Consider the following 25262-nt stretch of genomic DNA (forward strand, 5'->3'; position numbering starts at 1 on the left):
CGAAAACAGGAGCTAGAGGCCAGAAGCTTCTCTTTTAAAAATCCCCGGACCGATAAGTTGGGTGACCGGACTTGTACTTGCCAAACTTGACAGCAGACGTAGCTTGGCGTAGCCCCCGAGTATCGGACACGGATGAGAGTCACTCGCTTATGGAATAGGGGAGAATCTCTCAGAGTCTGCTAACGGAGGTACAAGGCCGCCCGAGACTCCCCCCCTTGTCAGGCATTTAATACGATCCCTGGGATCGTGGAATCTGGGCCGATATAGGAAACATTCCCTGTCATTTTTCGCCCCTGTAAGCTGATGGCCAATGCCAACCTTGACCCACGTTTGCGGCGCCGAACCTTCTGGCCCGGCTGGAACCGGACTGACGTGTCCGGGAAATTCCATGACACAATAGGAGACGAGATGTTGGAATGCTTTTTGTGAATTGTGAAAAAACCTGCTTTATCCAGATAGCTATTTGCTATCGTATCCCGTTTTTGTCTATCCTGTATCCCATGGTATCTATCCTAATAAAAATTACATTACTCCATGCCAAGTGGTCGGCTGTTTCTCTAAAACTCCTTGCCGGGATACACCAGGTTCCGTGTAAAGAGAGCCCGCATATTGAAAAAGAAAACCGTAGAAAAAGTAATGATGAGAATAATTGTCATGCCGCTCGCAGCCCAGAGGAGACCCTCGCACTTGAATTCGTTGCCGATGGAAATAGTGGCCAGTGTGAAGCCTGTGTTGGGGAAGACGAGGGGCCACCAACCGAGATGAAACTCCTTTGGTGGTGAGGCGACGACTGCGACGACGGCGACGAGAAACCACCAGAGACTGAGAGCCCAGAGGAACACGGCGCTTAGCAGAGCTACGGCGCGGACGGTGTCGACATTGAGGGCGAGGTGGTCAGCTCCTGAGATAGTGTTGGGGAGGGCGTTGGCCATGCCGATGAGGGCGAGAGCTGTGAAAGCGGGAGGGCCAACGTTCATGAAGAGTGCTGTGCGATGCTCGCGATCGCATAGACCAGACTGCATGAGACGACCAATCATGTGTGCGTACATCATCATTGAGACACAGAAGCCTAGACCTTGGCAGGTTAAGCCGGCAAAGATGATGGGGAGGGGGTTGATGTGTGTTTGTGTCTCGAGAATGACAGAGGCGACAGTACCCGCCAGCATGACTGGGAAGATGGGCAGCAGCCATCCAGGCATCATGGTCTGTAGATCGTAGCTGTGACCAGCAAAGAGGAATGAATACTGCCAGACAGCAAGTACAAAAGTGACAACGACGTAAATCCAAAAGATAGTCTGCGTAGCCCAAGCGTACGAAGCATCATTGAGGGGAATAGCATATCGCTGAGTGCTAGTGATGAGTGTAGCGACAGCCAAGAAAAATGTAGGGAAGAGCATCGTCTCTCGATGATGTGTCACCGACTTGGTCAAATCACCAGGATTGAACAAGAAGCGGAGCAAAATCGCGAGGCAGCAGAGGGTGAAGATGGCCAGGTTAGCAGCGTATATCACGGTGCCAATGATTCGAAGGCCGGTGAATTGATGCGGTTGCACATGGATGAGCAAAGCAAGACCACCAGAACTCATTGGGAGTGTAAACCACGACCAAGTAAAGTAGTGCAACCGTTCTCGAATGGAGAGCTTGCGTTGAGAGTCAAGGCTCTCTTCAGAGGACGAGTTCTTGCAGCCCTTTTCGAGTATCGAGGGAATGTCCTTGGAGACATCGTTCCCCTTGGATGTGTCGTCGAAAATGGCCTTGGAGTCGTTTTCCGGGGGCGATAGTGTCATGGCGGGGAGAGATGCCGTGGAATTTCGCCTCGTGGGGGCGTTTGAGTCTGTCCACGAGATGTCGAGGTCTCGAATTAGATGTGCCATTTTGTCGGTTTGTTGTTTTTTCGGGGAAGAATGGATCAACGAATGTTGGAGTGCCGAAGCTAATAATGAATGCTGATGTTCAATCATCAGTGTGTTGATCCCGAGTCTAATGTACAATGAAGCAAAAAAAGTTAAAACCGATGGGATATCAGGCACCCTTTATAGAACCTAAAAAGGGAGACGTCAATTGAAAGTGAGGTTTGTTCATTGACAAGGTCCCTCGACCCAGTCGGATCATCCTGCCTCGCCTAAAGGGGTGATTACGATAGGTACGAATCATGATATGGAAAAATCTCGTGATAAGGCGATACGCAAGCCGTGACTCGGAAGAGAGGCTAGATCTTGGCAGGATTAATGATGCGTGCCCAAGCGGGTCTGGGCCCCCCAATTACAAAGGTTAAACTAGACGTATCGTCTTGTTTTAGGAAATGTCGTGCTTCAAATGCCGTCGTTGGTTTGAGGCTCATCGGGCGCCATGGACCTGGGTGGTTGACAAGGGGCAACACCCCTGAGGCATCCCTTGGGTGCCCCCACCCGTTTTCGGGTCCGGGATTTGGATGGGTGAGCATCACCTTACTGACAGGCAATGCCGGCAGCATCAACGTGATGGAGTGGCTGCGCGGGTCGTGTTCCGGGCCGCCGGGCCCGGTCCCAAGTGGTCGGTCCTACCAGGGGGGGGGGGGGGGAAGATAAGGCCGAGCCTCAAAATTGAATGACTTGCCCAAGGAGGGTTCGCCACAGAGGCTGTGCTCAACTCTCATTGATAAGACGTCTCTCCGCGTGAGGCCTCTTGTCGTATTTTAACCTGATGTGTTGGCAGTTGCTGTTTATGAACAGACAAGGTCATCACGTGGCATGAATATTTGCAAAGAGCGTCATCTTTTACCTTGGTACATATACTCTTGAGAAAAAGCATCACATCCTCACCGCGACTCTCGGTGAAAAGTCTGTTTTGACCGAAGGTGAAAAAAAGGTTGAAAGTGGATACCCTCACCAGCATCGGCGGCGATTCCGCTTCGCCGCCCAACGGGACATGGTTTGGCCTCTAAAACAAGGATTCCAACCTCTTTGTCGAAATTAAAATGCCGAGTAATTCTGTGGATCCTTGATACAGCAATCGACAGTTTCCGTCTGAAGCCCCGGCAACGGCCGCATAAATCATGGACCTTGTAACGTGCACTGATGTTTTGTGCCTGAATCGCGATGCTTTTTACAATCGACGCCCAAAGTGAAGAATTTTTAAACAATGTGGACCTTGATAATCAAGCTCGTCATCTTGATCGGTCGAGATTTAATGAGCCATAGATAAAGCCCCTGGTATCATCCTCAGTGCCATGTCTTTATTCGTCCAAGGAGGGTCCTACCCTGGAAGCTCCTTTTTTTCATCGACGGGTGTAGATAATAACCTTGAGGCTCACCGAGGTGAAGGCTGAGCAGAGACGTTGGTCAAAGCCACGTGTGGACACGCGTACCTTTAATGGACGACTAATGCAACGTGCTCGGTTTACTGGTAATGTCGTAAGCTTTAATGTCGGGATTCTTATTTCTGGAAAGATTTTCTTCAAAGATGCTATTTTGATCGTCATGCAGCCGGGAGAGCTTAAAGATCGGCCTCGATTAATCTTGCATGAACGGACGACGCCCCACAGCTTCCCGTATTCGAAACAACTCTTTTTAATCTTGATAAAGACGTAAGCTCCAGTATCAGAGTGTCTGCTTTCTTTCAAGATTCTATTTTGATCACCATATAGCCGAGGAACCTTTCGAGATCGACCTCGACTAATCCTTCTTCCCTGGAACACAGTCCCATAGCCTTCACTGCTGTATTCGAGACATCTCTATTTAATCCTAATAACGACATAATCCCTGGTATCAGAATCTTTTCTTTCTTAGAAGATGCTATTTTGATCGTCACATAGCCGAGGAACCTTGAGTGATCAACCGCGACCAATGCTTCATCAATGAAACACAGCCCCAAACATAGCCTCCGACACTTGAGACATCTCTGTGTCTTAGCACGTCGTAAGCCGGTGGATAAGAGTTTTGCCTTTCCAGCAAGATACTACTTTGATCGTCATACATGCAAGGGACACCGGAGATCTGCAGCAGCCAACATCTTTGAATTTATCACTGCTCCACAAACGTCACTACTCATGATACACGTGTCAACCCAATACTTGATTTATCTCAGCTATCTCAAATCCAACCTCGTCTAAATACGTCCAATACCCGCATTCTTGGTGACGGAAGCAGGAACGTCAGCCACACCGATATGCTTAACCAGGTTGCTCTTGTACTGTCCAAGCTTCGACAGCGCAGCAGAGCTCTTGAGAGTAGGCAGAGTGCCAGATCCAGAAAGACGGTTCCACTCGCAGATGTATCCCAGAGAGTTGGTGCAGCCCGAAGCATCGTCGACGGTGATGACGTCGTAGATCTGGGCGCCCTTGGTGCTGGATCCAGAGGTCATGGGCGTGGTGACCTTGTCAAAGTAGTTACCCTCAAGAAGAGCCCAGACGTTGGTGTCAACATCGAAAGCATGGCCGCCAACGTCCTGGAAGTAGTTGTTGACAGCATGGAAGAGAATCTCACTCTTGGTGGCATCAGTTCCAACATGAGGAGCACGGCCAGAAACATCGTGGACCCAGTTGCCAGAGAAGGTGTAGTAATCCTTCTCACCGATGAAGAGCATAGTCCAGTAGTGCTTTCCGTTGCAGCCAGAAGACCACGTCGTCTTTCCGTCAAACTCGTTGTTAGAGATGGTGACGTGTCCCGCGGCTCCCCAGCCAGAGACGAGCATCTGGCGACCGATGAGGGAGAACTTGTTGTGGTCGATCCAGACCTTGTCGGCGCCGTCTAGGGTGATGGCATCGCCACCCCAGACGTACTGAGGGTTCAGGTTGGTGATGTGGATGTTCTGGATGATGACGTTCTTTGCTCCGCCACGGATACGGAATCCCTTGCCCACGATTACTCCCTTGCTTCCGACACCGACGATACTCTTGTTGCTTCCAAGGTCAATTGGCTTTCTGGCTGCGTTGTCGTAGGTGCAGTCGACCCAGGTGCTGGGTGAGTTGCAGGTATCCTGGATCCAGAGCTGGCCCTTGGAGGTGCCTCCGGAGCACACAGTGGTCGACTTGTCGCTGCAGCATCGCGTCTTGGTGGTGCCCTCAGAGTTGCGGAAGTCCCAGGTCCTGTCGATCATGATGACTCGGGGAGTGCTATCCGTCAACCAAGTCTTGAGCCTGCATCGAGTTAGAGTGTCCCAATACTGAAAATCATAGAACCTACTCGTTAAGACTGGAAGGATACTGAGGCTTAGCACTGCCACCTCCGGTAGTCCCAGCGGCAAAACCAGAAGGGGTACCCTTGACCTGGGCAACGGCCCGGCCCGCAAGGAGCGCAACGAGAGGCAACAAGGTCAACTGCATCTTATCTACAGTCTACAGTACAGAGCTGTGATGAAGAACATAAATTCTATCGAGGTAGTCTTGATATTTTATAGTCCAGAGCCATCAGGCCAGGAGACAAGCTTAATTCTCCTGTTCAAGGGTGCCATCCCCACCTGTTCGCGGATGATTACTATTACTCCACCAATGACGAAACAAGCCCGACGGAGGTTTAGACCGATACGACCTTTTGACAGGGGAAGCCTGCGATGCCAATGCTCCGAACTACCATTTGAGGAGGTTGGCCGTGGACTAGTTTTCCCGCCTTTTGAACAATTCTCCGTGAGTCGGGTCTTTCGCGGGGGATGGGGAAGAAGTTCTAGAAGTGTTCTACGCTTGGACTATGGATGGTTGTCAGTGGGCTGTGTCTTGAAATGAAAAGATGGAGGCGTTTGCATGAAGGCGCCGCCATTTCTTTTGAGCCAAACGCCATGTGCTTTCATGCAAGGGCAATAACGTTTGTGGGAATGAACTCTGTCAGAAGGCAGAGGCCACAAAAGTCAAGAGGAGGACGAATTATGCTGGAGTGATGCAACGTTGGAGTAATCACAAGCGGCAAGGTTAAATTTACTGGAAACTAGGGTTGGAAACGGGCAGCTTGGAGCTCACTCAATTGACGCAAGAAACGGTCAACAACATTTTACATTAGACATTTATGTTCCATTCAAAGAGATCTAGACTTGGACATGAGGCACACAAGAACAGGGCATTTCAACCACCGCTCATGTCATAACCTCAAAGGGGTATCGATGGCAATACAAAAGAGTCGCAAAACTCGACTTAGATCCAAACACCGTCAAAGACATGCTCAACCCTTTAGTTGCTGGCGGGATAAGACATGCCCTCGTTGGCCTTGTAACCCTGGCCACTGGAGGCCTGGGCCTCGCGGTACTCGGCCTCCTTGTCCTGCTGGATCAGGTCGCAGCAGCCGCAGCAGCAGGCGGTGGCAATGTCGACGAGGCAGCTTCCCTGGAGGTTGTGCTTCTCACGGAGGTTGGCACGCTGGAGGGCGAGGGGGATGAAGTGGAGACCGAAGCAGGAGGAGCCCCAGAACATCAGGCACTAGATGTGTTAGTACAGTTAACAATGTGGTTGATGTGAAACATACAGAGGTGTTGATGGGCTCATAGCCATCGAGGTTACCGTTCTTGCGGAGACGGTGATGAGTCTTGCCAAAGGTGACACAGGGAACACAGCAAGTGATCAAGCAAGTGTCGATGGGGGCGAAGCAGCCAAAGAAGGCGTTGTGCCAGGGCTGGGAAGACTCGGGAGACTTGGAGTTGACATGCTCGCTGGGGCGGGCGAGGACGTCGTTGAAACGGTCCTTCCACTCGTTGAGGTCGTTGTGGTCAATGGGACCGTTGTTGTTGACGTTCTGAGCAGGGGTGGCCATTGTGAAGGGTATTTGAAGATAAGATAAAGAGTGACGAAAATGCGCTGGGCAAGGTTGTTGAAGTGAAGAGTAGATGGAATGAGAGTCAAGGAGAGTCGGTTGATGAATGAAAGGAATGTTACTGACAGCAGGACGTCCTTGGCCTTATGAACCTCGCAGAGATTCAGTGGCACTCGACGGTTCGCAGCCAACTTGAATCTAGTCCTACAAGGCAAGATGCTAGTAAGCAAGGCGTTTTGTTCGCCCGACCATCCCAAGATTACAGCACGGATGCGAGGCGTTTGTCTAATTGGAGCCATGTTCAGCCCTGTGACCCGCTGGCAGAAGCTGATTTGGCAGTGGGTTGTGAAGCTGAGGCGCCACCCAATTTAACGACGAGCCGTGAAATTAGACCAACGCACGCGCTAATCCATCAGCCGCACTCACAAGGCGTCCTTGATGAAACCGGCAGTTTCTAGACACGGGTTAGTTGGCCAAGATGAAAGCTTTTTGCTCCTTTCACTTGCAGGAGCCTGAAGGTGAGCCATGTACTCGTGGGTTCATGCCACCCATCCATTGGGAGAAGCTAGCCTGTTTGCTTCTTAACCTCATGCAAGCTCAACGAGCTTGGAGAAGCGGACCCATAAACCTGACACAACCGGGCTGGCAGATAACCGGCAGGACAATTTCGACAGTGGTAAATTAGGGCAAACTGCATATACCTTGGGCTCAAGTCCAAGCACTGATGGCTTTTCTTCTCATCTCTGGCAAGGCTGCCTCGACCCCTGGCGGAGATAAAAAATTTGACATCTGTTTACTAGAAAATGGAGGAGATTGTTTCGGGATTGCGGCACGAGGGGAAAAACAGCCTTGTGACGCTTATTTCCGCGCTGCCATCTCTTTCGTTCCGCGCGATCGTCGTGGAAGTTGGTGATGGGAAAACTGCCTTGTCCCCGCATCGCTTATCAGCTCCGCATCTTGACGGAACATGGCAATTGATACGACGTTGAACTTTCCGCGGTCTGTTTGCGCACTTGGCATGGTGACGCCAAGCACGTGGTATCCTTTTTTGCTTTTTGTTTCATATTGTTCGAAATGAGCCTTGTTTCTATCATATCATGAACTCGCTGTTGAAAGGGGTCTCAAAAATGCTGTCGGTAATGATGCACCCTCACCGAGTGAATGAGATCAACTCGAGGTACATATAAGTTTGCCACCGTTGAACTGCAACGTTATCATGCATATTCGGTCTCGCCATAAACGAGCCTCGACTTATAAGATCCCCCAATTCCTGTTTCCAGGTGTAAATGTCAGCAATGCATCGAGCTGCAGGGTAGCCCCTTGGCTCAGGCGCGGAGAGAATTTTCATGAATGTGCTAAAAATAATGGATCGCCTGATTATTCCCTACCCCTGCATCCCTCGGCTCAGAGTGGCATGGACATCACCAGCTTTAACAAGGTGACATCTGGTGCCTCGGGAATGAAGGCGAATAGTACGTACTTGCTGATAGCCACGGAACGGTCGCAGCACCCACCAGGGACAGCACCCTTTAAACGCCGTCTTCCTTCCTAGGCTGCTCAGCAACCCAGGAATAATTCTTGAGAACAAGCCTGAGCTTTTCATTTGGGAGCTTTGACTGGAGGAGCAGTTCCCCACTGAGAGACCCCTTAGGGGAAGCTTGTGGAGCTCTAAATTCACCGTAGAACTAGTGCATCCAAGTCCTAGGCTTAGATGACGACTTCAACCTTCATGATATAATCCTATCCTAAACATAGTCTCCCTTCCCCTAGGGACTTTGCTCAAATCTGCACTAAGAGTTTTTAATATTTCGTCGCCGCCATGACCTAATCACGGTCCATAAGAAAAGTCACATGCTCTGCACACCTCTGCTATCTGTCTGTGTTTCACAGCTTGACTTGCTCAATCGATGTTTTCCCCGCTTTCACCTTCAACCAACGAGATCTTGCATCGACACGGCATCTCTCTACCGTCATGAGAATGTCTGAATTGCCTTGGGAGGCCCGAGCGGCTGAGAAGCGAGCGACGACCCTGTCCAAGATCAAACCCTCATGGAGACTTGCGCCCAAAGACTTGGAACGAGCCAGTCGGCAGCGTGGCCTCACAGGCTCCTTCATCAATGAGCTTCTGGACAAACAAACTGTTTCCATCACATCCATGGATAGTTTGCCGATACTCGAGTCCATCAGAAGTGGAAAGCTGTCTGCGACAGAGGTTACAACCGCCTTTTGCAAGACGGCAGCTGTTGCCCATCAGATCGTACGTCTCAGCTTGTTCCAATTGTCCATGACTAACCGTACTTCAGAACAATTGCCTCCACGAAATCTTCTTTGACGAAGCGCTTGATCGGGCCAAGTACTTGGACGACTACTACGCCAAAAACAACAAGACGGTTGGACCACTCCACGGCCTCCCCATCAGTCTCAAGGACCAGTTCCACGTCAAGGGCATCGACACCACAATGGGCTATGTGGGCTGGATCGGAAGCAACCTCGGCATCTCAGAGCCAAAGCAGAGGCACCAAGTCGAGAGTCAGATTGTCACAGAGTTACTCTCACTGGGAGCAGTCTTGTTCTGCAAGACTAGCCTCCCCCAGACGCTTCTCTTCGGAGAGACCAAGAACAACCTCATCGGACAGACACTGAATCCTCAAAACCAAAACTTGTCATGTGGAGGCTCTTCTGGGGGCGAGGGTGCACTGATGGCTCTCCGCGGGAGCACTTTAGGAGTTGGCACTGACATCGGAGGTTCGGTTCGTATTCCTGCTGGCTTCTGCGGCATCTTTTCCATCAAGCCGACTCCGGAGCGTCTCGCCTACCGCGACGTGGCGAATACAAACCCTGGCCAGAACACTTACCGCTCGACTGTCGGGTTCCTTGGGACATCGCTGGATGCGCTGGAGCTCCTCCTGAAGTCTGTTCTCAGCACGGATCCCTGGCAGCGTGACCCATCGGTCGTACCGATTCCTTTCCGCCAGGAGGTGCTTGACTCATACTCGTCTCGAGTAGATGAGCAGGGCCATGCCAAGCCCGCTGCAAAACCTCTCAAGATTGGTGTTTTTTGGACAGATGGTGTTGTTGGACCCCATCCTCCTGTTCTCCGAGGTTTGCGAATGGTTCACGATGCCCTCAAGAGCTCCGGCCACAAGGTATCCCCCCTCCCACACTTCCACAGATACCTGTTGGATGTCTCGCTAATACGCTGTTAGGTGGTAGATTGGGAACCACCATCACACGCCACAGCCAAGCGAGTTCATGTAGGTTTAAATCCTTCGCTATTCATCTATTTGATGAATGGAACTAGCTAAACTATCTCTATAGGTATCCTTCCTCATGGCCGATGGTGCTCACGACATCCATCAACATCTCAACCTGTCAGGAGAGCCCTTGATTCCGGACCTGAAACAGGCCTTCCAGCTTCGGCCACCGATCGGATTGCTAGAGTACCAGGATTTAACTCTTCAAGGCCTTGCCTACGAGCGCGAATACTCTGACTATTGGAGTTCTACTGTAGATTCAGATGGTGAGTTCTACTCTCTCGACCGAAGTGCCTGCCTGCCTAACACTGCTATGCTTAGGCCAAGAAGTTGACGCTGTGATCATGCCCGTTGCACCCCACGCAGCCGTAATTCCGGGCAAGTATTATCACACCGGTCAGTCAAATGAATATGAGAGAACAATGCCAACTAAAGTTTGAGATAGCATACACTGAGGCAATTAATTTGATGAACTATTCGGCCGTCGTGATCCCCGTGACGCAAGCTGACGAGAAGATTGACGTCTTTGACCCTTCTTACAAGCCATTGGGAGACATGGACAAGCTCAACTGGCAATCGTGTAAGTAGCCAACGCCCCCGTCTTTATCTGACTTGAATTAACATGTTGTCTAGATGATCCAGCCGTGTATCATGGGGCACCTGTCGGTGTCCAGGTTGTGGCGAGAAAGTTTGAGGAGGAGAAGGCTCTGGCGATCTCGAGAATTGTGTACACTGCCATTCAGCGCACCGACACTTCTTGAGGTTGTACTTGTACTGATTTCGCGCCTGGTAGCTCTAGTTACTAAGTCAACAGCGATAATGATAAAAGAAATAGTATACCTGCCGACCTAAGCGTCCAAGGCATCTAACCACTTGTGCCATTTATCACGCAAATCCCTAGCAGCAAAATAGGCCCTCCATCCCCATCCACCATCCACTGGCCATTCAGGGCTAAGAGACTGCAGCCACATCTTATAAATCAACGAACGGGCGTATATCTTGGCCACCCATGCCCAGGAAAATAACAACCACAAGTTCCCAACGAGGCTCAGCACCACATAGGCCACATCCAGCGACTACAGTCCCCCCTGCCTCTCGAAAGCGGTCTACGATAAAAAGTACCTGTGACAGCGGCGGTGGCACAATGTACGCAAAGATTCCTGTCGCCTCCAGGGCGAAGGCCATGGTTGCTGCGCGGCCAAGCGGCGAGAGATTCGACCAGCCCAATCAGACCTCAATGACGATGCGAATGACAAGACTGATGAAGAAAGTTTGACTAAGAGGGCCAACCGCCAGAAAAATAAACAGGTCGCTAAGTCTCGTTAATTTGCCATGGAAGGGTCGCTGTACATATTTACGAGGGCCCGCGTCTGCTTTCGTTAGCCCAAGCTCGATGACTGGGGCGGAAATGAAAGTCAACTTACCACATTTGACAGTCAGATCAAAGGTCCTCCAAGCTTCTTTTGGTGGAACACGAGGGTAGCGAGCCAGGTCATCGGGCGAAGCCACAGTCCATGTTAGTGGGCAATCGAACTGGCCCGTCACATCAATGCCCCTCCACAAGCTATCATCATCTTGATCCAGGAGACGAAGTAGACAGCCTCTAGAGCATGCTGGCGTAGTGCGTACACCGGGGCTGGGTCGTCGGTCCAGTATCAAGATTTCTTCGCAATCATCATGACGGCTCATCTCATCCTTGTCTGGATATTCGAGACGAACCAGAAGCTCCATGAGAATATCATCTCCTTCGCGGTAAAATAGTGGCAGAATAAATGCTGAGCATGTTCTGTCCCGTCTTGGAGTGTCACCACCAAAGACTACAGCTAGAAAGTCGCCTTCTCTTATGTGTCCATAAGACAAATAACTGAACTCCAAATCCCCATCCTTTGTCCATCTTATCTCTTTTGAGCGGCCCATTTTGAACTTGCTTGGGAAACTGGGAACCCATCGGGAGAGGCTGTCCATGCCCACTTCGGCGAATGGGCCCTTGTTGAAAAGTAATTCAACAGGGAGGCTGTAAAGACTTCGTAGCAACGCCTGCATTCTTCGGGAAGGGTCCTCTTGCAGGATCTTAAAAGCATTGATGTTTAGTAGATTTGCAAAAATGGCAGGCAAATCCTCTTTCATTGCGGTATTCCGGTACGCTAGGCTGTTCTAGATAGTGCTGAACCTACCAAGATCGTCCCACTCCCCATGGTGACGTGGAAGGATACATATTATGTCGTCCAGAGTCTCTTGGAAACGGCGGCGTAGGTATGAGAGTACTGGGGCTCTGAGGGCAGCCGCCTCGCCTTCTTTATCATCGCGCCCTTCCCTGCTTTTCGATAACAACTGCTTGATTAACCACTAGTACATGTGCGGTCCAGGCAGAATGTCTGTCTTCTCCGTATCTGACATAATGGTAGTAATCACGATGTCCCGCCCAGGAAGAAAAAGGGGCGTCACCAGCCCACTCCCGGATAGGAACGTGATCCTACTTGCAAGGGCGCCCTCCTGCAGCGTCCAGCATCGTCGCATCCAGGAACAACATACCAGGCGTGCAAGAAGCTCGGTATTCGAAACATCATCCTCGACGTCGCTATGGGCACGCTGCAGCTCCGAGTCGAGCACCAAAACCTGCTTGGCCGCCGCGTAGATCTCTCCCATCTGGTTGATAGCCATGGACTTTAGTTTTTTGACATTGTCAACCCCCCCCTGAGAATCTCCAGGTACTGCAACAGGGATGCATAGTGTGTCCAGCCAGAACAGTTTACCGTTCCCCCCGAGTGACGCACAGTCTTGTTTTGGGTAGGGTCGATGTGTACGCTCTTGATCCGATAGTTGCCTAGACTGCTTGTCTCGGTCAAACCCTTGGAGATAGAGGTGGAAATAAGTTCAAGTTGACACTGGGGCAGACCGTTGGCAGTTGGGTTCCCCAGACCATCAGACCAGACATACGACATAGCAGTGTATGAGCTCGATTATGACGCAGCAGTGACCTTGAGGCTTATTTGGCCCCTTTCCTGATGCTGGACGGACACCAAAGGAATACGCCCTTGCGCTATGATGGCTTTGACGGCATCAGCGTTGACGCTGATAGCTGAGCACTTGCATCCGTCAGAAACATGTCGCTGGCGATATCCAGAGTCCAGCCGGACATTATTAGCCACACACGCAGTCTCGGTACATTGTGTGTGCATGATAGAGCGTGTGCGCCGCAACCGAGCTAGAAAACAGGCGATAACGGGGTCGTAGTGGTTCATAATCTAATCGATTTCCTGAGGACACTAGCCGTCATCTCGTGTACGCCTCTGCAGGAACGCCGATGACCACACGAATCTGGTGGCTCTGGAGAAGCCATCTAGCCTTCGAATTAAAACTAGAACCAAAAGGCCAGTCTCCCCTGCTGGAGATTCTCTCAGGTGCTCAAGAGCCTCCAGTTGTCGGACTATGTCTGCCGCGTGCTGGAGATCAAGGCTGTGCTGGTCTGTGTTGTGATTTGTGTCTGTGTCTGCATCGCGGTCTGCGTCTATGCCATGGCCTTCGTTTGCATCGTGGTCTGCGTCTGCGTCTACTTCGTGGTCTGTGTCTGTATTATAGACCTCATGGAGCAAGGCGTCGAGGTTCCTCATGCTCAGGAAGCGGCATTCCGGCCTGCCCTCAAAATGAGTCACGAAATCTTCGAGCGAGAACCGGTCTCCGAGTTGCGAGCAAGCAGACCGAAGAACAACCAGGATTGCAGGTAGGCAGCAACCTCGATTGCGATGCGGAACGGCGTGTCCGGGCTGGTTAGTGGGGCCAGTCCGGCCTTGAGGTCCGCCTCCGGGTCCGGCAGCTCAGTCGGCTCGGCAAGTGGGACGCGGATTCCAGGTACCGCATCCCGGGGCTCCGGAATTATGTCCATTGATACGAAGATTCTCCAAGCATGTGTAAAGCATGATTGTTCGGGGATGTACGGGGGAGCCAAGGGTTAATAAGTCTGCCAATAATTTTCTTAAGTTAGCTCTCGTGATCCAGAGTTGAAAAGCCACATTGTTTGACAACCAATTAGACGCTTTTTAGGGAGACACTTAGCGCTTAGCGAGCAGCAGGCTGTGAACATTTCCTTTAAATATCTCAATATCATTGGTAGATAAAGGGCCTTCTCCGGGCAGGGTGATAACAAGAGGAAAAATCCCTGCTGCCGCAGCCAAGCTATATCCCTCTTAGCTACAAAGACGGTTCAAGATGATGCACAGATGTAAGTAAGAGACTTTTGATGTTACGAGCTGGCATTTATCAGACGATTATTTTGTGACGGTTGTGTTAAAGGGGTTGGTAAAGTACTGCCTAGTGGATCGTTTTGGAGAGACAGTAACTATGTAAATTCTAGACAAGTTGAGACTATAGTATAAAGATAGCTATAAGAAGTGTAGTCCGAGCTATAAGGCTTCTATCCATCGAAGCCTGTTCAAATGAGTTGGAAGTCCTCTAAGGGCACGCCCCGTTCATACAAAGCTAGCGGCAGCATACGAGGATCCGAATTCATAGTATGTCCATTGTTCCTATTCCGGAACCACCTGAAAAGCATTGGATCATCCCTTGTTCTCTCCTTCTGGACAGCTTCCCACTCAGGAGGTAGTTTTCCCAATCTAGGGTCCTCCTGCGTCTCTTCTTTTGTGTCCTTGTTGAAGAAGTAAGGAGCTTGGGCACCGAATGAATCAGGCTTGTACTGGATGATCCATGGTGATGGAAGGGGACCTAGAAATGCCTCTGCGCTGGAGAAGCCGTGGAGATAGCAGCTGCCCTTGAGTTGAAAGGTCCCTACTGTTGTCGGGCGGAGGATAACCAGCACGCTGCATCCAAGGATGGCACAGATGATATCACCTATCACTCAGTCAGTTTCAGACACCTAACAATATGGGCTCAATCTTCCTACCTGGTGCTGTGTCTCGATGAGCCAGACCAAAGTAGCCCCCGTCTGAGGTGACGAAGGCCTGCTTGGTTAGAAACCGCAAGTCATAGGCATAAGCACCGAGGTCTGGATGCTCGCCAGAGTCTTGAGAGGTGACCAAGAGTTTGCTCAGTTTGTCTTTCCATTCATCAAGATACGGATGGACGGCCGAGGTAGGAAACCGATCTCTAAGTTGATCCTGACCGAGAGTCGTGGCAAAAGCATCCATGACACTTTCCCCTGTAGGATAGATTCCTGTCTCAAGATCGTCCGGCTTCCAATCGTGAAGCACTGCGAGCCTCTTTGCCACATCGTCGGGATATGCTCCCTTGTTGCTCTTCACGGTGCCCACTCGAATGCCAGACACGTACAGGGAGCCGGGGGCCACGTAGGTTGCATGGGAACAAGACATTCCAGACGCATACCTTCCTCCCCGGAACAGCAACTCGACTAGGTCGCCATAGAAGTCCGGAACCCACGACGGAAGTTGTCGGGCTTGACTTGTCCGCAAGCTGCAGAATTCGAAATGGAGCCGCTGCATCTGGTCCGTCATCGCCAGAAACAGGTCTCGGTAGACGGACTCCACCGGCTCGGCGTACTGAGCCTGAACACGAGCCAGCAGACTGGGAGAGGCGAGTCCAAGCAGCCCATAGATCTTGTCTCGCGGATTAGAGCAGTCAAGATGTGTGACCCGGAGGAGGAGGATGGCAAAGTTAACACCTTCGACGGGGAGGCAAAAGACACCTAGCCGAGGGAGCTTGCTGAAAATGACGACCTGTGGAAGATTCCTCTTGGATTCAAGGCAAACCATGGCCCTGCGGAACCGCTGCCAGGAGATCTGTTCTATCCCGCATTGCATCACTGCCTTGTGGTTGGAAAGTTGAATCTCCTGTAGAACCCACAGCCGGCCGAACCAGGCACGGTTGACCAAGTCTGCAATAGCCTGCCAGGTGTCTTCGTCATACGGCATCTCAGTCAGAGACCGAAACCAGTCCTGGCGATCACAACCCGGGGAGGGTAGTCTACCGCCCTGCTTGGTCAGCTCGATCTGGGCACCAAGATAATCGAGGGTAGAAACTGCAAGCTTGCTGTTGCTCGTTTCTTCACCCAACCAGACTACCACACGGTCTGCCAGCCGATAAATGTCGGACATGCGGGGGACTTGTGCGTTTCTCTCAGGGATGTCGGCCTGGTTTATGCAGACGGCGTCGACCCAGAGTATTCGAGGCTTGCCTGGGTACCGCAGGTGTTTCAATGCGCCGGAGAGGTTGTACTGAATCTTCTGTGTCCAAGAGGTGGAGGGATCATCGTGGGAGATGACTTGGACGGTTTGAGGATTCTCGGGGCTTCCCCAGGTGTATGATAACGCCTCGTACTGCGGAATAAATACCGTTTCGTCCGCTGGGGTGCTGTACAGCGAAGCAGAAACCCTGTCGTCTGGAAGTGACCAAGAAGTAACATTGAGCTCGTCATTCTCAAAGATGAACCGTCCCTCGACAGTTTCCTGTGCCTCCCAGCCATCTGGTATCTTTTTCCGCAACTCATCCAGCGTCACTTGCTGACGAGGTCTATCCGGCGGCGCTCTGAGTGGAGCATGGTGAATTTGGATCTTGATACTGGAGTCAGGTTGGCCAGGGAGGTGCGTCAGCAGCCGAATATCGGCATCGACTAGCTTTGAGTACTGATACGAAGACATTGCCATTCTGTGAAGAGAAGGAGGAAGTATGCGGGGTTGGAGTTGGTGCAGGAGGTCATATGTACAGCTAACTGCACTGCATTTTTAGTAGAGCACTGTTGCTTCAGCCGCACAAGGCATCTAAGTATCCCCGTTTTGATCTACAGCTTGTTAAGCACCCCTCATCAAGCAAGGCCCAGCTCAACAGCACTGCCCCGGACCGCACTCTGCTCTTCCTCTGTCAAGCTAATTGAAAAATGCTCCTTCAAGGCATCTAGTCTCTGCTCCTCATTCTCCAACTTCTTAACCACCTTCATCTTTTGCGGTGACGAGTTCCCAGCCTTGAGCTCATCCCTCACTAACAACAGAGTCCCCGAAATCGTGAGGCCATCCTCATTGAGAGTAAATCTCTGGGCTACGACGGTGCTGGCCCATAGACTTTTGGTCATAGCGTGGTGGTTGAGGATGTCAAAGTCGAGGGGGAAGAACTCGACGTCGGGGAAATGGTAGATGTCTACCCAATCTTCTGAGCCTCGTTTTTGGGAATAAACCCAGACTTTTTGTTTAGAGTCAAGATGTTGTGGGAGCGTTCTATGCTCTAGTTTGAGTTGTTGGTTCGGTAGACCGTCTTTGATGGTGCTTGAGTCGAGCGGAAGCGGTGTGCAAGGCCCATCAGCCCCATAACCAACATCTACCAAATATCTCTTGTTATCGATGGTGACGATATTTGCCATGTGGCTCCTAGCTTTTCGTTAGTTCCGGCGACAGAATGGTGCTCCATGACTCACATTGCCCGCCAGCTTCCATCAAAAACACCTCGAGTAGCCATGGTAATTCTGCAAATGACACCGAAAACGTGAAAACCAAGACTCCGAAGAACTGTTCCAAAGAATGAGTTATTTTCTAGGCAGTAGCCTCCTCGACGCTTATGCACGATCTTTTGGTGCAGATCCTCAGCATCAAGAGATACATTCTTGTGCGTGGAATAATGAAGCGACAAAGTCTCAAAAGGTACATAAACCAGTTGCTTTTGGACGAGCTGTGTGAGGAACTCCAGTGGATCTCTAGCATGTTGAGACGCTGGTAGTTTGATACGGTCCAGATACTCTGCCAGCTGTTTTGGCGAATACTTCGGTAACTCTGCCATGTCTGTCGAATCAAATAACACGCTGCGTCTTGGATGGCAATGAAAGTGCGGCTCAAGTTTGGGTTTTCGACGAGAGGTATTTTCTCGCCGTTGAACGTTGTATAATTTGTCTTTAGAGGGCGTCAAATCTCGTCACAACTAGGTTACATAACCCTCACAGCACGCTAAGTTAGTCCTTTGGTCCGAGTTTATTCTCATGGCAAGCTGAATCTTGTTTTTCACCGACAACTATCTCGCAGCCATCATGGAACTCTCACTCTATGCTACCTCAAATTTTGGAGTTGAAATATCAACACTCCCCAAACCCGGACGAGAGCGAAATGCCTGTGTTAAAATCGACCCAGATGGCTTCTTCATCAGACATCCACCAGCCCCTCATCAACTAGACGACTTTACGACTTCAGATGACAAACTATTTCAGACTATACATATGGGCGCTGCTATTGTTGATACCGAAAAGTGGTTGCTTGTGGTCGATGGCATGGTTCGGAATCCTTTCGCTCTCACAATGGAGCAACTCTTGAAACTCCCTCAAACAACAGTCACGGCGTTCCACGAATGCTACGGTAGCCCGTTAAAGCCTCCAACGGATGCAGTATGGCGCATTGGAAACGTCCACTGGACTGGTGTGCGTCTGGCTGATATTCTAGCCATGGCAAAACCTAGCCCAGAGGCTGAATACGTATGGTCTGAAGGACTGGACTACGGGACGTTTGCCGGCGTGACAGCAGATCGGTATCAAAAAGATCTTCCAATCAAAAAGGCTCTCGGGTCAGAAGTTCTCCTCGCTTTCGAGATGAATGGCCACCGGCTCAGCAAAGAGAGAGGAGGACCCGTTCGACTTGTCGTTCCTGGGTGGTTCGGAACAAACATGACCAAGTGGATATGCCGGTTGAGTCTACAGGGCAAGAGAGCACCTGGGCCATACACGACTGTGTTCTATAACGAGATTGATCCAACAAATCCTAGTGGGAGCTGGAAGAGACCTGTCTGGAGTGTAGAGGTTAACTCAATTATTACTTCTCCGGCCCCGGACACAGTGGTTTCTGGATCCGAGGTAGTGATTGAAGGCTGGGCCTGGTGCCATGAGCCTGTGGTGCGCGTTCTCGTCACTACATCCGCGGAAGAGTTATGGACGGATGCCGTGGTGAAGCCTAGGGAGGGGTTCAGTTGGCAGAGGTGGAGAGCGGTATTGACGTTGACACAAGGCGAACATGTCCTGGTCGCGAGGGCAGTCTCTCAATCTGGCACTGAGCAGCCTCTTAGTGGTCGAAGAAATCATGTGCATCGCGTTAGGATATGGGTCAAGCCTGAGGCGGGTATGGATTGATGCTCTAGGCTTGGTGTATTTGAGTCAAATGCGCAAAGCCGAGGCGAAGACATCACCGAGTTGCAAGGCAAAAGGTATTGAAGTAATTGTAAAAGTGGTATTAATGCCAATCTAAATCTTCAGGCAAGTGTAATTATATCATTGCAGCCTGCCATTATCCATGATGCCCAAAACGCCAATGTAAAATCCCACAATGAATGCGATGCGATTACCAGCCGAGAACGTTAAAGAAGCTGGTTCGGGGATCGGGAACCTTTCCGTCAAAGGTCTTTGCCCTCACAGCCTCGCTCTCCTTTGTGTTGTACTGGCTAAACTGGCGATCAAAGGTGCGAGATTGGTTCTTGAGCTGAGAGCGGACGTAAGAGCCGACGATGGTGGCACTGCCGATGGTCAAGAGGACGGGGACGACCCTGGAGGTGTTTGTTAGTGGATGTGTGGGGGTGTTTCTATGGGGGGTTTGGTGCTTACTTGGGGGCAGCGGCGGCCTTGACAATGGGAAGCATTTTGAAGGATGTGGGGGTTTTTTGTAGGTGGCTGTAGGGGTTGTAAGATGGTGATTGAGGCTGGTGTTTTGCCTTGGAGTGGTGATTGGCAGTGACGCTTGTGTATTGATGTTGTTGATGCTGATGATGAGGAGAGGCTGAGAAGGCAATTACTACAGATTATATACAATTCCTTCGACAGCCTTTTCGCAACCTTTGATGCTCGGCTGTCGATCGTCGTGTGGTGGTGATTCGAGATGTCGGTGGTGGTGTGATGGGTCCTGTCTAGACTCTCCCCGGTCGGGCGCCCCCGGGCCATACCATGCACCACGCGATCGGGTTCGACCTGGATTGAGCGGGAAGAGGAATGGGAATGGCCGGATTGGGCGTGTGTTTTCCATATTGAGAATATGCTATTCCTTTTTTATTTGATGCAATCCGGTACTGGCTTCGTGGGCGCTTAGTTCACCAATTCACTACCTACGGTCGGGAGAGGAGGAGCTGGGTATTGAGACTCCAACACAGTTCATCTTCAGTAGCCATCAAATAATTACTGCGGTCATCAATTCGGCCAATATAATGCTTCCAATTGATCTCCTTAGTGATTATCTATCATCTTGACGAATTTTCCCGATCATCTGTCCAGTTGATCTGGCATCGTTCATCTGGTCATCTGTCTGACTCTCACCCTGACCTGAGGCGGAGCTCGCCAACGAAAATTTCCAGGTGCCGGAACCATCTGACGGTCGGACTCGGCGGCTGCCGAACCCGCCGATCCAATGGCACAGCCCATTTTGACAACCACCACCAGGGCTGTCGACGTTCGATGGTTGACCAGATCCATATCGGATATGGTCGAGATGACTCTTGGTGCATTTTCAAGTCGTGGAGTCACGGTTGTAAATAGCCCGTCAGGAAAATTGCCTTTGTTGCGCTTTCCGAGTCTTCCCGCTCTGATGAGAAGAAGCTCTTCCCGGTATTTTGATCAACTCAGATGCGACAACGAAAGGTCTCCCAGACCATCAGTCCATCTCGCAAAGTCAAGTCCGTTTGCATGATATATGCACATAATTTAATACAATAAAGCAACTTTTAAGAAAAGGCTTAACCGTGAATACTTGTCGAAATCTTGATGGCTTTCTCATACTCGGAGCTACCCGGTACTTCAAGGACCAGGACCTTTAAAGTGCAGGCCGTAAAGCAACTCACTTCGATGCAATCAGAGTTGTAGGATTCGAATCGCAACTAACAAGATAGGTTTTACATAGTCTCTATAGTTATCGATCAAATGCTCAACTTGTCGCTGTTCAATCTGCTTCCCCAACCCTTCCTCTGCCTGCCAAGAGCTGATACCCTGCCAAGGAATTAATTGCCGGCTCTGCCGATAATCTCAACTGATGTCTCCCTTAAACTCTCGTATCTGCACTGCGATTATCAGTTTACCATATCTCAGTCTATGGTGAAATCTAATTGCCTATGCTTGGCACATCCGCTCCGCCACAAACCGCGCAGTCAGGTGACGTCATGCCCAGTCAAGTCGGTCAAGCAAAACATCAAAATATCCTCACTCCTCACCTGATACAAAACTTTCATCAACCTCAACCATAGTCAAACTCTGAAAAAAAATGCCTTGGAAAGATCACCTCAAGCGTCTTAAGAATGAATTCGAAAACCTAATCTCAGAGCCAGGGGCTCAACAGCAGCCTCAACAACCACCCGCTCAGGCGTATGCGCCACCGCCGCAGCAGCAGCCCATGGGCGCACAGCCTGGACAGGTGTACTGGCAGCCTCAGTTTCGGCCTGATAACCCCGTTAGCAACGACTGGGACGCAAAGATCGGTAACGCGGACGGCTGGGGAAATCAGGAGTTGGAGTACTACACTGCCGATCAGCAGAACGCCTTTTAGTGAGTGCTTTGCCGCCATAGGCTTTCGAGACTAGCTAACCATGATGAAATAGCACTCCAGATGGAAAGCTTGTACTTCGAGCCTTAGCAAACAACAGTAACCCAAACCCAGAGCAGAAACACACCTCAGCTCGCTTGGTCAGCAGGCAGACCCTGTCTCGAGACCAGGGAGTTCTCACTGCCGTCATCCAGTCACCTTGTGCTGAGGGCATCTGGCCCGCCTTTTGGCTCCTCCCACAGGAGCCATTCTCATGGCCTGTAGATGGTGAAATCGACATTGCCGAGACCTGGAACGGAGATCTCGAAAACCACACATGTCTTCACTGGGGTCAACATCACGAGCCTGAAAAGCATCGAGTCCTCGGCACTAGGATCCCGGACATGCAGTATCGACCTGTCAAGTACGATTTTGCCTGGATTCAACCTGGCGGACAGGCAGGACAAGGCCGGATGATTTGGTACATCGACGGCAGACCTATTATGAAGGCTGAAATTCCTGCTGGCACACGACCTGTGAGGGAAATGACTATTCTTCTCAACGTGGCCATGGGCGGAAACGTGTGCGGAGGAAAGGTTCCAGCTGATGGGTATTACGATATGGTCGTTCATACTCTGTATCTGGGCAGTGAGCCAGAGTATGGTGGTTGGCATCGGTTTGATGCTGATTGGGGAAATCCGGCCACGCCTTTGGGAAATACCTATTGAGGCTTGGATAACTTAAGTATTTTCAAAGGTCTTGAGGTTGCAACGCCATCTACTCTTCTGATGTTGAGCAAGTAGGTGATGGCAGCGAACAAGATATTTAAAAAGAGAGGGAGGGGCCAGATATCTGAATGACATTGATGAGCTGAACAACACAGAGGTCGGTTAGAGTGTCATATGAATTTCTATCCTCTATTCCATCCGGAGCAAAGGCTTGCGTCGGGATGCTGTCGCCACTGAGGCCGGCGGCGCGACTCGTGGGCGTTCCCCACTTGTCGAGCCGACGCCCGACGGCGACTCCAAGACGGCAGCCGGCATCTTGAGCCCGCGCCAAAGGTTGGGGAAATTAGGCTAATGAACAAGGGGAAGTCGCTGACGGAGCTGGGGTTTTGGAGGCTTGAGATGCTTGCGCATTCTAAAGTCAGCCTGGGCAAAAGATGAGAAGCAATTCTTGAACAATTTTGAGGCCAAGACGTGATTTTGATGGTTCACACCACCAGACCGAGGCATCACAGCCCCTGTTGTCGCCATCACACAAAATGGCCCAATCACAATCAAAAACAATATCTCCTCCAGCACTCGCTCGCTCCAAGCCTCCAACTTGGCAACGCAGCCGAGGCCCTCTTATCAGAACAAGGCTCCCTCCCTCGCCTGATCTGATGACCCTGGGGAAATGCAACACTGACATTTCTGGATCGCGGAAAACCCCCGGGTTATGAGTAATGGAAATTACCCCGCACAAGTTTATGCGGTATCGATCGGGCCCCAGGCTTGGCTTTTGGGGTCGTTTTTTTTGCCCGTCGGGCGGAGGAATCTTGGGTTTGAGGATGGCTTCATGTCGATGCGATTGGCGTTTGATGTATAATAGAGATCCGGGAATCCGGGATAGTCGGGTATTGGTGTTTTTGACTTCAGGTGAGTGGTTTGAACGCGCTTTGAGACGCGTTCTAGACTTGGCGTTGTCGCGGAAGATCTGCCCTCCAATTGGTGATCTTATGTGATGCCTTCACATTGCCTATTCACGTTGGTCTCATCCATATGATTCACACATGATTGACAACGAGATGAGAGGGAAATGACTGAGTCTCGGCTCTTGAAGACACTAGGTGAAGTACAGTAGCCTGTCGCAAACTCCTTCCAAGCATGAATCACTGTTATCAACCAAACATCGCCACTCTCACGAGTAATGAATTCCCAAAATCCTTATCCGGAACATGGTCAGATTTGTCCTAACCCCGCGACGAACCGACACATTCCCCAAATTTCGGAGGTTGTTTGGAGAATGAGTTCCCTCCATGCCCCTTTCGGAAGGAACATGCGACTCGAGCCGGGGCTAGGGGCGAGCGTAGCGTCAAGGGGGTTGCGTCGACCATTTAGCCTTGATAGAGACAATTCAGCACTTAAGAGTCCGGACCTCCCGCTTTGGAATCTGACATTCCTTCTTTGTAAATTATTGTTGTCGTTGTGTTTGATAATCGTTACAATGGCCGAGAGTTTACCTCCCAAGAGGGACAGCACCTCCAAGAGAGATGACGATGTCCCCGTCCTCAAGTCCATCTCGAATCAGCAAGCTCCCATCAACGCCTCGGGTCACGTCCAAGAGCTCCAGCAAAACTTCAACCTCCTATCCCTAGCCGGTGTCGGCCTCGTTGTCGGAAACGTCTGGCCAGCCATCGGCGGCTCCATCCTCGTTGCCATCTTCAACGGCGGACCTCCCGGCGTCCTCTACGAGTTCATCGTCGTTTCAGTATTCTACTGGACCGTTGCTGCTAGCATCGCCGAGCTTGCCAGTGCTATCCCTTCTTCTGCCGGAGTTTATCACTGGGCGTCTGTTACTCCTGGCCCAAGATGGGGTAGAGTTATAGGATTCTTTGCTGGGTGGTGGAACTATCTCGCCTGGGTTCTCGGATGCGCCAGCATGTCTTCGATTCTTTCAAACACCCTCGTTCAGATGTACGCCCTCAACCATGCCGATTTCGTCGCCGAGTCGTGGCACGTCTTTGTCACATACATCATCACCACGTGGATCGCCTGCGCCTGTGTCTGCTTGGCCAACAGTGCCATGCCCAACTTGAACAAGTTTGGAGTTTTCATCATCCTGGCTGGTTTCATCATCACTATCATTATTGTTACAGTCATGCCTGGTACTGGTGGACGACCTCCGCATGCGTCTTCGGCGTTTGTGTGGAAAGATTGGGTTGCTGATATTGGATATCCCAACGGCTTCGTCTTTGTTGCCGGTATGCTTAACGGAGCTTTCAGCGTTGGACCTGTGGACGCAGTTACACATTTGGCCGAGGAAATTCCCGATCCTCAGCGCAACGTCCCTATCGCTCTTCTCCTCCAGGTCGCAACTGGTTTCGTCACTGGACTTTGCTATCTCATTGCCATCATGTACGCCATCAACGACTACGACGCCCTCTTTGAATCCGCCTACCCCATCGCCGAGATCTATCGCCAAGCCACTGGCTCAGCTGCAGGTGCAACTGGTCTGTTGTCATTGGTCATGATCTGCATCTCCCTCACAGTTGTCGGACTGTACATCACCTGCGGTCGAACTCTCTGGGCTCTGGCTCGAGATGGAGCCACTCCCTTCCCGGGAGTTCTTGGCCATGTCCATGAGAAGCTTGATATGCCTCTGTGGTCGACCCTTGCCACAGGTGTCTTGGTGACAGTGCTGGGTGCCATCTACGTCGGAAGCACAACTGCCTTTAACGCTTTTGTCGGCAGCTTCATTCTTCTCTCGAGCAGTTCATTCTTGGCATGCATCCTACCAAATCTCTTGACTGGCCGCAAAAACATCACATATGGACCATTCAAGATGCACGGAGCAGTGGGCTTTGTCATCAATAGCGTTGCATGCGCCTACATGCTCATTTGGGCCGTCATCTACTGCTTCCCTTATGCGCTGCCTACAGACGCACAGAGCATGAATTACACATGCGTGATCTGGGGTGGTCTGACGTTCCTCGTCGGCGCCTGGTGGTTTGGAAGCGCGCGGAAGGGATACCAGGGGCCTACAGCTACAGGTACTGTGGTGCCTGGGATGGCGGTTGATCCAGCTTGAGCTTTTGTTTCTGTTCGGTGCCGTCACTATCGTCTGACACAGGCTGTGGGGGTTACAGGAGTTAGTGATGCGGG

General features: G+C 51.0%; 11 protein-coding genes across 11 annotated transcripts; 4 read left to right on the forward strand and 7 right to left on the reverse strand.

The window, feature by feature from the left end:
* Positions 1–557: 557 nt before the first annotated feature.
* On the reverse strand, positions 558–1874 carry NECHADRAFT_90618 (uncharacterized protein; the record flags this gene model as incomplete). Its single annotated transcript, XM_003046243.1, has 1 exon — positions 558–1874. The coding sequence occupies one exon, from the start codon at positions 1872–1874 to the stop codon at positions 558–560; it is 1317 nt and encodes a 438-aa protein (XP_003046289.1).
* A 2212-nt stretch (positions 1875–4086) lies between these two features.
* NECHADRAFT_122319 (uncharacterized protein) lies at positions 4087–5302 on the reverse strand (the record flags this gene model as incomplete). The annotated part of the gene is made up of 3 exons (XM_003046244.1): positions 4087–5116; positions 5163–5245; positions 5279–5302. The coding sequence occupies 3 exons, from the start codon at positions 5300–5302 to the stop codon at positions 4087–4089; spliced, it is 1137 nt and encodes a 378-aa protein (XP_003046290.1).
* Positions 5303–6136: 834 nt separating this feature from the next.
* Positions 6137–6713, reverse strand: NECHADRAFT_34156 (uncharacterized protein; the record flags this gene model as incomplete). Its single annotated transcript, XM_003046245.1, has 2 exons — positions 6137–6382; positions 6429–6713. 2 exons carry the CDS (start codon positions 6711–6713, stop codon positions 6137–6139), a joined length of 531 nt encoding a protein of 176 aa, XP_003046291.1.
* A 1972-nt stretch (positions 6714–8685) lies between these two features.
* Positions 8686–10728, forward strand: NECHADRAFT_75861 (uncharacterized protein; the record flags this gene model as incomplete). The annotated part of the gene is made up of 7 exons (XM_003045674.1): positions 8686–8970; positions 9017–9859; positions 9920–9967; positions 10032–10233; positions 10289–10363; positions 10413–10547; positions 10601–10728. The coding sequence occupies 7 exons, from the start codon at positions 8686–8688 to the stop codon at positions 10726–10728; spliced, it is 1716 nt and encodes a 571-aa protein (XP_003045720.1).
* A 211-nt stretch (positions 10729–10939) lies between these two features.
* NECHADRAFT_75862 (uncharacterized protein) lies at positions 10940–12909 on the reverse strand (the record flags this gene model as incomplete). Its single annotated transcript, XM_003046246.1, has 5 exons — positions 10940–11073; positions 11392–12111; positions 12142–12313; positions 12500–12661; positions 12742–12909. The coding sequence occupies 5 exons, from the start codon at positions 12907–12909 to the stop codon at positions 10940–10942; spliced, it is 1356 nt and encodes a 451-aa protein (XP_003046292.1).
* Positions 12910–14396: 1487 nt separating this feature from the next.
* On the reverse strand, positions 14397–16575 carry NECHADRAFT_32743 (uncharacterized protein; the record flags this gene model as incomplete). The annotated part of the gene is made up of 3 exons (XM_003046247.1): positions 14397–14812; positions 14865–16107; positions 16270–16575. The coding sequence occupies 3 exons, from the start codon at positions 16573–16575 to the stop codon at positions 14397–14399; spliced, it is 1965 nt and encodes a 654-aa protein (XP_003046293.1).
* Positions 16576–16739: 164 nt separating this feature from the next.
* Positions 16740–17701, reverse strand: NECHADRAFT_33380 (uncharacterized protein; the record flags this gene model as incomplete). The annotated part of the gene is made up of 2 exons (XM_003046248.1): positions 16740–17295; positions 17343–17701. The coding sequence occupies 2 exons, from the start codon at positions 17699–17701 to the stop codon at positions 16740–16742; spliced, it is 915 nt and encodes a 304-aa protein (XP_003046294.1).
* A 244-nt stretch (positions 17702–17945) lies between these two features.
* Positions 17946–19100, forward strand: NECHADRAFT_99063 (uncharacterized protein; the record flags this gene model as incomplete). Its single annotated transcript, XM_003045675.1, has 1 exon — positions 17946–19100. One exon carries the CDS (start codon positions 17946–17948, stop codon positions 19029–19031), a length of 1086 nt encoding a protein of 361 aa, XP_003045721.1. The 3' UTR covers positions 19032–19100.
* Positions 19101–19239: 139 nt separating this feature from the next.
* On the reverse strand, positions 19240–19455 carry NECHADRAFT_33570 (uncharacterized protein; the record flags this gene model as incomplete). Its single annotated transcript, XM_003046249.1, has 1 exon — positions 19240–19455. A coding segment is annotated over one exon (216 nt), but the record flags the coding sequence as incomplete, so codon positions are not given.
* Positions 19456–21123: 1668 nt separating this feature from the next.
* On the forward strand, positions 21124–22312 carry NECHADRAFT_99064 (glycoside hydrolase family 16). Its single transcript, XM_003045676.1, has 2 exons — positions 21124–21419; positions 21473–22312. The coding sequence occupies exons 1-2, from the start codon at positions 21139–21141 to the stop codon at positions 22122–22124; spliced, it is 933 nt and encodes a 310-aa protein (XP_003045722.1). The 5' UTR covers positions 21124–21138; the 3' UTR covers positions 22125–22312.
* A 1292-nt stretch (positions 22313–23604) lies between these two features.
* On the forward strand, positions 23605–25188 carry NECHADRAFT_33070 (uncharacterized protein; the record flags this gene model as incomplete). Its single annotated transcript, XM_003045677.1, has 1 exon — positions 23605–25188. The coding sequence occupies one exon, from the start codon at positions 23605–23607 to the stop codon at positions 25186–25188; it is 1584 nt and encodes a 527-aa protein (XP_003045723.1).
* Between the last annotated feature and the right edge of the window lie 74 nt (positions 25189–25262).

This window comes from Fusarium vanettenii (genome assembly GCF_000151355.1).
Source record: "Fusarium vanettenii 77-13-4 chromosome 2 genomic scaffold NECHAsca_18_chr2_1_0, whole genome shotgun sequence".
NCBI classification, from domain to species: domain Eukaryota; kingdom Fungi; phylum Ascomycota; class Sordariomycetes; order Hypocreales; family Nectriaceae; genus Fusarium; species Fusarium vanettenii.